Genomic DNA, 11,499 nt, shown 5'->3' on the forward strand with positions numbered 1-11,499 from the left:
TGTAGTGGATGTATAGACTAGCCCTTGTTTGTCTAAGCTTATGAATAAAGAGTAGTTTAATAATAAAATTTCTGACCAAACTGAATTCCCTAGATCATGCTAAAATTCTAGTGACAGTTCTTCTGTAGATGTCACTAAAATTACGTGTTTTCAGAAGGCATCTGCTGCACTTTCAAACAGGAGCACAGCTCTCCAGCCATCCTAGTCTAGTTTTCAACTACTAGTCATCAATGGAAACATGACATGCCTGAAAGGACTTGAGTGCTTCATCTCCCTGAATTTTGTACGGCAACAAAGCATCCCTTTGTGTTAAAGATGCTCAGTTTAATATACCTTTGGACTATAATGATGCTGTCTCAAGACTCCTAGTTTTTTTCTAGGCTAAATGCACCTCATCTTTGCAGAAATGCATGCAAATATATTGCATTTTTGTAGTTGTCTTGACACAACGTAATTGATGATAATGCTTCAAACTGATTGTCTGTTTCCTTTTCCTCTTTACCTGCTTGTGCCAATACAGACTCTAAAGGTCTCTTCGCAGACAAACTTTCTCTCTCGAGCATGGTGGTTTCCAATATTTTATTTCTTTGAGAAGAACGTGCAAGGCTCTGTTCCTTGCAGCTTTTCCTGGCCGATATCTTGGCCTCCCAGCTGCTTCAAATCTTCATGCAAAAAGTATTCACGGGTTCAGAAGACGGGAGAGGACAATGAGAAATCTACCTGAAGATGGAAAAGCATCTGCTCTGTTCTTTTTACCAAAACATTAATGCTGTAACCAAAGTTCTTAAGAGGACTACACTGTAACTGAAGAAGTGGACCAAGCTTCTGTGCAATTGATTGGAAAGACAATTGTAGACACATATTGCCATTTCGTATGTTTTCCTATCATCAGGCTGTACAGACCTATTCTACTCTTCAGTGCTAATAGAGTGCGCCACTTATGGGATTTTTTTATTAAAGAAAAAATGGAGCAGGACTTTGCTTTACTAATGAGATAGAGGTGCCAAAGACCACACTAACACTTTTGTTACTAACTATCTCTCATCCACAGAAGCACCCAAAAAAAAAATCTCATCTTCAGAGTTCTGGAGTGCATAAGGGCAAAAATATGCTAAAATGTAAAGGCACAATATCAGCATATTGAGGTATATAAAACAAAACAAACAACACAATTGCGGGAAGTGGTTTGTTGCATTATTCTTGCTAATGAAGGTAAGGCCTTTGCGTGACTGATACAGCTGGAAGCGAGTCTTGACTTTTTTACACTCTGTGGGTATGACTATCTTAGGACCCTAAAATATTACTTGCCACCGTTATCTGCCATATATTCTGCTATATACAAATTTTTACATTTTTATTAGTAATTTTATATTTAAACTTGTGCTACCTGATGACCTTGCAAATTAGGAACAGCTGCTAACATCAGAGCTCAAGGAGCCTAAAGTTTTATTTTTAAAAAAGGACACAGTTTCAAAGTCTAAATCTTTAATTCCAGTTTGGCCTTGTGTATATAGCTATACAGTGCCTATTAGTGTATGTACATCAATATACACAGGAAAGCACACACTGCTGTGTAGTTCAACACGTACTAAACAAAACTACTTACTGGGAAGAGTGATCATATAGTTCTTAATTCAGGCAAAAGTCCTACAGATCCCACCTGCTTGAGGAATGCAAGGCCGTGTCTTTAAAGTAAACTTTTTAATTTTAGGAGCTATCTCTTGCTGAAACTATGTAGCAAGTTTGCTTGGGAGCCATAGTTCTGCATTGAATTTCTTTTTTACCTGTTGGCACTAATTTCTATGAGTGACTTTAAAAAACCAAACAAGTGCCAAGGTGGACACCTACAACAGTAGCATTTCTTCAGTTATTACCTAAACCCATTTCATGTTAAATGACACTGTGGTGGAACTTACATAGATTCCTTTTTTCCAGGCTTTCAGTCCAACTAAAACAGCCAGTTAAGCAAGTTGGCTGATAATGTGGGAAATTACCATGGTTTAAACAAGTAACCTGGTTCTTGTTTTTTTTGTTGTTTTGTGTTGTTGAGAAAGTAGAAAATTAGCATACCATGTTTAACCATTTGTGTTCTGTATTAATTTCTGCAGTTCATCTTATTTTCAAATCTTCAGTAAAACCTGATAGCAAAGATAAAGCTGCGTTAAGTGTTGAAGCGATACTAATATGAAGGAAATGCTGCTTATTTTAAGAATATCTTGAACTGAGTGACAAGCGTGAAAACAGTTTAAATAATGACAACTTGTTTTTAAAAAGTGCAGTTATAAAAGTTATAAAATGCAAGTATTTTTTTTTTTTGAGTTAAGGGGATCAATTGCTGAGTTGTACATGAGAATATTATTGATGTGCATTTCAAATATTTTTGTGCGTTATCAAAGTAATACAATAAACAACGTTCCTTACAATATGTCCTTGGTAAAACTTAGCGAAGAAAGAAATTCAGCTGATGTTTGGTTTTGTTATTTAAAATAAGCTTCTTAAAATCTTACAACATGGCCCTGGAAGTTGTGTGTGTCTGAGCATACCTATGTTTTCATTTGCTTGCTCCTGGAAGACCATGTGCAGCTAAAAAGCCAGTATCAAAACTTCTATATGAAAGTCCTTTTCCTGTATCATATAAATCAATCTGTTCAATGTCAGGCTGTAAATCTCCCAAGATACTTGTTATATCAATACTATTTCATAGAGCATATTTTTTTTGAAGCTGAATTCTAAGCTTTGCGATATCTTAAATATGGTCATCTTAAGCCACTTGTAGCAATAATATCTTTCAGAAATCACGAATGAATTTAATTAGTGGTAACCATGCCTTGAAAATAACACCATGATGAGCATTCCAGTAAGGAGCTTCAACAGTGGTTTTCAGCTGGTGGCTGAATAATAAGTACTTATATAGTCTAGATAACTAATTGCATAACCACCACCATTTTTCTAATATATCTGCAAAGTACAACTTCTTCATACAGGATGATGGGGTGTTTTTTACTCTTATTCCTATTTCTGGGAAGAAAAAAGATGAAAGTGATGAAATAGAACCAAGTAAAGATTCTGCTTTTGTTGGGCAGTGTGAGCTTTCATCCTCCTGCTGAATTAGATTGAAACTTCTATTGTAATACAAAAGGAAAGTTTAAATAGCAGCCCTAGCTCAAAATACTTGATTCCTGTTCTGGCTTGGCCCCACCTTAACTGCTTAAATGGTCTCCATTGTATCAAAGTGCTGAAAAGGGTTTGTGTGTGTTTAACTAGCAGAAAACCCCACTTCTCTGTTCTCTCTGTACCCTTAAATTGCTTTTGCAAACTTGGGTGGTATAGATGTATTTGAGGACTTTAGGCCTATATGTAAGGTGATGAAATGGGTTAAGTAATAGCATATGCTCTGCTTACTGCTCTTTATCCAATACCAACCACAGCTGGGATATAAAAAATATTAATTTTAATAACTTAGTGATCATCGTATAGAAACACTATAAAGCTGAAAACATGGTTTCATCTTAGGACTAAGAAGGATTGCAGTAGGTAGAAAGAAGAGGAGAAACTTAGACTCCACCTAATGTACCAGCCACTTGATAGCGGGCTTATTTGGGCTGTATATGCACATCGCTGCAATTTTTTTTTCCCAAAGTTACAATAATAATCTTTTTCACAAATGTCACGAGCTGCACCTGTACTGTGCCTAGAAATAAAATGCTCCTTCTCTCCACTGAAGAGCATTTATATGCTGAACTTCCCAGATATTTTTTCTTTTAGAAAGGCACTATTGTATACCTGGCGTATCAGTTTTACCGAGATGTTATTGGGTGCTTAGCATTTATGAAACAAGCTTTCAAAAATGCCTAACCCCAATTTAAACCTGGATTTAAAAGGTTAACTCGAGCAGTAAAAGAATTATGCTGTTATGTGGTCATGCTACATATGCTTATTTGCAATGCCAGAAATGATTAACATGTACTTGAAACCATTGTAAACTGACTTTTACAGTATATGCTTAGCACTCCCATGTGGATGAAAATGGTACTAAATGTTAATCATTCTTCATTGCTGTTTGCTTGGAAGGATAGCTACAGGTGGGGAACAGCAAAAAGAGCTGTGCTAAACGTTACTGTAATCTGTAGCACTGGATTTGCTTCCCTCCTTAAAGAAAAAAAGGGGGGGGGGAAGTGGAGAAAAGGAATTGGGGAAAAAAATAAGACTGTATTTATATGTTAAGATACACTACCTTCATGTAATAGAGAAATAAAGCTCAGTGACAGAGACAGAACCGGGAAGCATTTTGAGAGATGAGAGAGAATTCTCTTAATTAGATTATTACAAATCCACTTATCTGTATCTTAAATCAGAATCTGTTCAAACTCTGGCTTTCTCCCATCATTAGTATCTGGCTGGACAATTCAGCCTAAGTCGTTTGGTGCTAACGCATTTTTCTTCTCGTTTCATTAGACGTGAAGTATGATTTACAGTTCTAGACACCAGATCCAATAACTTCAGTGCAAGGTGAAGTCCTTCCATTACTTTAAATGAACTTTTGCACAGCTCTTTTTTTTTTTAAACTTAAACCCAAAACGCACACACACATACACAAAGAAAACCTATCTTAAACATTCATGGGGTAATTCTGAAAATATGTCCAATCTATCAGATGCACTGGAACCATTTCTCCTTATTGGCAGGCTTACCAACTCTAAAGCTCCATTGTCATCTTGATGTTTCTACAATATGTGTTTTGAACTTTCCTAGAAGTCTTCTCTAGGCACACAGAACTTGAGTGATAGTGTAACACTGAACAGCTCTGAATGTCAGTGTTCTATACCAGACAGTGGAAGATCAATGTCCTGAATGCAGTTACTGAAAAAAAGGGGTCTTAAAAAGAAATACTTGTGTTGGATATAATTCAGATGAGAATTGCTGCTTAAGTGCACATAAGAAAAATATCCTAGTGTGCTACTGAAGTAACTTTGCTTGTAAGTCAGCCTTCATATGCTACTACGTGATGCTTCCTAGGGTCTTAAAAGAAAAGAAACTGCAAATAAAGTCAAAGGGTTTTGTTTTGGTATTTACAAGGAAAAGGAAAGAAGATGAAAACTTTGAAGTAGATGGTGATCATATATTGCTTTTTACGCAAAATTGAGATACAACTACATCTAATTTCTAAGTAATGTAGAATTAAATTATGTGTAGTAGCGCTAAAAAAGCAAACAACCCAAACTACCAACCTCTAAGGCAATAGTGCAGTATGAAGCACTTTATTCTACAGCACAGATGTGTGTCTTGTGCTGTGACACAGCACCTCTAACTTACAATATAAAAATAGAATTCAGTGAGAGATCCTTGGAGATTTTAAAATATTTAAATATGATTAGCAATTTTTTATAAGCTGTTACTCCAAAGTGTCACTGATAGTTTCTAAAACAAGTAAGCACTGCAGTGCTTGAAACATACTGAAGCATTTTTCAGTTGGCTCAAGTTTCCATGGACTTAACCATTTGTTTAAATCTTATTAACCTAGGAATATCAGGCTAGGTACAGGTAACTTAAATATTGTAGGGAAAAGTTCTGGTTCTAAACTTATCTCTTACTTTGGTAGCTACTCCTTCCTAACAAAACACTCGGAATGCCTGAACGATGCTTTAAGATGAAGTAACGATATTGTGCAGTCTCTAGCGTCTATCTAAAATACTGGTGGTGAGGATGCCTTCTCTCCTGGTAAAACAAGTGCTTAAAAACTCAGGAAGATTTAATTTGTTTTCAATGAAAATATTTTAGTTCCTAAGGCCTTGGAGTTTAGCAAACACTAAGAGAAGTTGTGTGGCTGTGTGCTTGGGCTGACCTTCAGCTCAAAGATGCGCCCCAGGTGGGTGGAGAGCACAAACCAGCCCTTGCTGGAAGAAGTCGTTTGTGACTTTTTGAATTCAAATGATATTGGCTGCACACTATATGGTATCCATGCTATAATGGAAAAAAATGCTGTATTATACCTTTATATTCAATGTTGACTTTTTTTTTTTTTTCCAAATGGTTCTGTATCAGTTCCCCTAGATGAAGAGTGTTTTTGTTCTTGACTTGCTGTGTAGTTAGTCATAACTGGGTTTAGTTTGGTAAATGTCAATGGGAAGAATGTAGATCCATTGTATACAGGGCCTAAGGTGTTTTTGAAGTCTTTACATGTGGGTTTCTTCTAGCAGAAATACTGTTCTTTCAAGCTATGCCTGTATAATATTAATTTCAGCTCTTGTATTTGCCCTCTACATAGTAAGGCCCTTAGGAGGGTTAGCCTTTGTGAAACTGCAAAGACTTATTACAGTAACATTTCCTTTGTGCCAATTGAAATTAATTTTCACAAAACAACGTTGCTGAAGTGCGTTTAAAGGTGACTCTTCCCTTTGTGTTTGGTGGGGGGTGGTGGCTTTTTGTGTTTATTTTTAATTAAAATAAAAAGCGGTCGGAAACTAGTCTGAAGTAAAGGCATCTTGAGCAGTTGGGGACCCACACGGGTACGCAGAGCAGGGGCTCTGCAGCATTTGCAGTGTTGGATGGAGCGCACAGAGGCTTCTCTGGGAAGATAAACCAGGTTGTACCTACGTGGTAGGCTCTGAGTCATCTTTGCTTCTCCGTTTGAGCTCCTTTCTGACTGAGGGCACAGTACTAAAGGTGGCAATACCTAAAAAGTACAGTGAAGAACACTTACACACCAAAAAACTATGAAAGGGCTGAAAAGGCAGGCTGCTGTAAAACCAGTCACCAGAGAGCTGTGTTGTAATTGACTATATAATCTGGTGTTACTTCAGGCGTGTGAGTTGCATGTAAAATGAGTGGGTCTGTTTTCTTTTTAAATTACTATTGTCATTTATTTAATTAGAGATTACGAGAGTGCTGAGAATATCAAGAGGAAATTTCTCTCCCTGCTTACTTCTACCTCTGCTAGTGAGGTGTTTAGATATGGATCTAAATCAATATTGCTAAACTCCAACTCCTCTTCTGAGGAACTTGTTATCAGTGTTTTGTTACTGTTGTAAAAACTGGGTTTGCATTCCACTTTTTTGGTAGCTTGTTGCCATTCAAATTGGTGCTTACACTTTAGCCTTAGGCTGCTTTGGGCTGCTGCCTTACTTTATCTGCTTCTAGTAACTACCTTTTCTAAATGGCTCAACACAGAAGAGAAGGATTTACTTTTGAGAAGGCTCCAAAATGGAAGCCAAAAGGTCTTCTTGTCAGAACATCTTTGCACAATTTGAAACTTGAAATGATTTTCAAGTACAAAACCTATCATCCTAGGGCATACTTTAAATCTCAGGAATCAATTCTTGCTTTTTTAAATGTTTAGTACATGCATTTGTTTGTTTTCCTCACTCAGGAGAACACGTGAGAAGTGAAAAAGAAATCCTGGGCGTTTTGTGTAGGTCTGGGCCACACCAAGGAACCCGAAAGAGGAAATAATGGTTTGGCTGTGGTTCTGGTGCTTTCCTTGTGACTTTGGGGAGAACTCTGACTTCTGTACAACCAGTACAGGAGGTCACTTTTCATTGCAACATGGCTTCATCCTCCTTGGGTGGCAGCTTTTCTTGCGTGATTTCAGCTGAATCGGCAGCTCTGTACATTAACTGGAGCTGTGCACCCAACCTGTGAAAACCCAGGCAAGACGAGCCCTTGGCTGCTGAGGAACCCTAGATGGTAATATAGGAATGCTGGAATGCCTGCATGGTAAGGAGCTAATATAGGACTTCTTTTTAGAGCTTTAGGGTCCGGTTCTGCAAACACTGTACAGTATAATGCTACAGTAACAAATAATACTAAACTACCTTTTGTGCTGTCATTTCTACTAATGTTTGCAAACTGGGCCTCAATTTTACATAAATTGTTCACAATTAGCAAGAGTTGGCTTTTATGTTGCAAAACTTTTGGGATGACACTTTCTAGCACATCAGCTATTTTAGTGAAGCGGGTGATAACTCAGCGTTGTGGTTTGCTGTTCACCATGAGACAGAGTTGTGATTCATAAGATGTTGCAATCGTATATTCACTGTGTTTAAAAATAAAAAAAAGGACAAAAATAACAACAACACATGCACCCCAAACTATTGCACTAGCTGCACTTCAAAAGAAAAGCAATAATGTGAGCATCTTGTAGCTTTTTATCTCCAGAGGTGCTATCTCTCATGAGCACTTGCACTACTGACCATGAATGTGGTAAGAACATGTTAAGGAAATTGTCTTATATGGTTTACTCAGCACATACAAGTTGAAACTTTCTATGGTCAGCCTGTGTACTAACAAATGCAATACTTTGTTGGACTACTTACATGACCACACGCACCTTTAAAAATCAAACTATGTCCATTTATGGTGCTAATGATCTCTGAATTATCAAGAGCTGGTATTCTCTTCTTACCCATGACCATTAATGAAAGCTGTTGTGACACCTTTTCAATAAAGCAAAATTCCTCTACATTTTAAGCCTGTTCCAAATGCTTTTTATGTACATATGACCCGTTTCTATTTGTTTTATATAAAAACTGCAAAATATTATAGGAAGTATTTTTAATGCAGGAAAACCTTAGGAGTGTATATGGCTCTAGGCTACATGTGCAAGATTAAATTTTCATACATGCTTACGATAGCTAATCTTCTGAAACATGGTCTAAAATATAAGAATTGTATTGGCTAGGATTAAGGCTTAGACTAATAGTTAACAAAAAAATCTGGCTTCCATCATTGTGGAAGCCTTGGAGAGAGTGAGGATGAAATGAACAAAACTGCATTAGGAGGCCACGGACTATGCCATGTAGGTTCATCTTTTGCTGGAACTTCTGAAAAACAGACTTGTGAAGGAACATGTGTAACCATATCCAAAGAACAGAAGTGAAACTTGATGTAATTATCAAGGCAACTCATAGCAGGACATGATAAAAACACGTGAATGAGCCTTGAACTAGGATTGTTTAGATTATGGAACAGCAAAGTCATTTTCCAACTTTGTTTTAAAACTTCACAAGCAACCTTCTCTTAAGATGGAAAGTGTCTTGTGCCTTCTGTTGCAGAAGGTATCGGGTTTTTTTTCTCCTGTAGTTATGATTTTATGTTGCATATAACAAAGGACAGTGCATTTCCAGCTCTTGAAAAGAGGCATCTTTGGGCGCTTTCTCTCCATGGAGAACACAGAGCCTTTAGTTCTTGTTAAAGGCTCCTTCTCATCTTGCAGTTGTAAAAGTGCCTGTAACACATTTGGAAATGCTGCCGTAGTCCCCTCTGATGTAAGTGTGATGCTCTTGATTGCTATGGACACAAGAACATGCAGAGCGGGTGCTGTGTCCAGTACAGCGCCCGGCACCCCCGTCTGCTCTGCAATTGTCCCACCCTGAGGTTTTGGTCACTAAAGTGCTTTCTTCCATATGCTGGAGTGAGTTCTCTTGAATCACATCTAGTACTTCAAGAAATAAACAGGCTTCTCTAAGATCTGTTTTACAAAACTTCTGTGTTTGTGCAAAGAATATTCCAGGTCTAGAATAACCTCATTAGAAGCAGAAACAACCCCACCATCTGGGATAACAGCAGGACTGGCTGTTGGTTTGGGGGGTTTGTTTTGTCGTGGGTTTTTTTGAGTGAAGATGGACAGCCTAGTGACAATAGTCTGTATTCTGTCTTCTCTCAGCACTTGCTTTAATAGTAGGAAGAGGCAAAAAGAGAACAAGGTCATCCCTAGCAGTTCTCAACCACATTGAAATACGATTTTCCTATCTTTACATTGCTAGATGCTTCAAAGAAAACTGGTTATCCTTTTCAATTTACAAAAAAAAAAAGTGCAATAGTTACAGAAATATTAAGAGATAAAACAGCTGCATGTTTAATTGCCCTGCGAAAACAAAACCTTTGTGAGCGTGTGACGTACTGGATTGCGCAGATTTTTAGCATTAGCATCTGCTGTGAGTTACAGAAACGCGTTTGTCAGTGCGCTAGTCCAGCTCAGAACTTTCCAATATTTTCCACGTTCTTATGACAAGGAGAGTGTTGTGGGGTCGTTTTTGTGAATAAAGTGCCTGTGGAAATAAAAATCCCAAAGTTGCCTGCAAGCTTCAAGCATATAAAAGCACAGCCCATACTTGAAGATAATGGGTGCTAACCCAACAACTGTATAGAATAACTGGTCAACAGAAGCCAAGATAAAGCTTGAGAAAGGAATATTATATTGCTTTTGAGAGTTTACTGTGTTACTTCATCTTCCAATGTTTCTGCTTGGGCCTTAACTCTATAACTTGGTTTTCTTTAAAGAAAAATAAGTTCATTTGAAACATATATATATATATATATATATATAAAACTCGTTTTAATGCCAGACTTCAATCTGGTAGAGATCTTTGTTTTTAACCTGTTAAAAGTACAGTGGCTAAATGCTTCGATGACTCAATTCGGCACAACAGTTTGAGGAATGGGTTTTTCTTAAGTGCAGAATTAAATGGGAGTCATTGTTATTACCCCAATATTAGGAATGAGGAGGAACGATTTCCAAGCATCAAGGTTTAAAGCATTATAGTGCTAAAACTTGTATATGTAGTTGTTTGGGGTATGCAAAATATTAGTAAAGTACTTGGTTATATTTTGCTGTTAATTTTATGCTTTAAAAGAGGTTATTTGGTTCTAATTTTAATTAGAAAAACTGACAGATGTTGCAATAATTTCTGTTATGGTAAAGTAGGAACATCTATTTAATGATACTTCATCACAAAGTTTACATTAGATCAGTAAATTTACTTAAAACTATGAAAGTAGCTTTATGAAAATTAATGTGAAATTTAATCTCTGGGCAACTTAGAATTGGCCACGTGCCACTGAACCCAATCTTTAAACTGCATATGGAGGCAAGGAGAGAATTTCTTTATCTCGTGCTACTTTTCAACTAGACTAGAAGAAAGTGAGGCTGGATTACTGGGTTTGTGTATTTTCTTTGTAGAAGAATAACATGTTTCAGCTGTACTGAATAGCTTAGCTTCTTATTTTCAGTCTGCACAACTTAAACTTTCCTTGAGACTCAGATTTGACGTGTCTTTGGTTCAGATACATTTTCACCTGCTTTTTTTTCCCTGTATTTTTCTAATAGATGCATTTTATTGGTGTACATTATTATTTTATTGCCATTTATTGGTGTACCAAAAAAGCTGCATTCTGTTCTGCTAATCTAAATCTCTGATCTTAGTTTTTCTGCTTTTCATCCATGGCTAGTAAAATATGCATTTGCTGTTTATATTAGATTAATGAGAGATTGCATCCAGTTGCCTTAATTGCTCGGAGGAAAACTGACCTTGACCATTTGAAGCTTTCTGTATTTCTCAAATTCCTGTAACTTCTGTGTAATTGCAATAAAACCTTTTTAATATAGTCCAGCTGCTATTTTAAGAGCCACGTGTCACTATCTTTACTGAGTGTTCAACTATTAAGAAAAACCCCACAAAACCAAAGCACCTTTTTAATGGGTAAGCACTGTTTGTTTGCGTT

The 11,499-nt window shown here is 37.0% G+C and overlaps 1 protein-coding gene across 3 annotated transcripts in view; it reads left to right on the plus strand.

Moving 5' to 3' along the window:
- SGMS2 (sphingomyelin synthase 2) overlaps positions 1–11,387 on the plus strand; it is a 41,303-nt gene extending 29,916 nt beyond the window's left edge. For all 3 annotated transcript variants that reach the window (XM_082050466.1, XM_082050467.1, XM_082050468.1), the window contains exon 6: positions 521–11,387. In XM_082050466.1, coding sequence (XP_081906592.1) covers positions 521–724 — 204 coding nt within the window. In that variant the 3' untranslated portion in view covers positions 725–11,387. The remainder of the gene's footprint in view (positions 1–520) is intronic.
- The last annotated feature ends 112 nt before the right edge of the window (positions 11,388–11,499 follow it).

The sequence above is a fragment of the Streptopelia decaocto genome, assembly GCF_964273445.1.
Source record: "Streptopelia decaocto genome assembly, chromosome: 4".
Taxonomy (NCBI): domain Eukaryota; kingdom Metazoa; phylum Chordata; class Aves; order Columbiformes; family Columbidae; genus Streptopelia; species Streptopelia decaocto.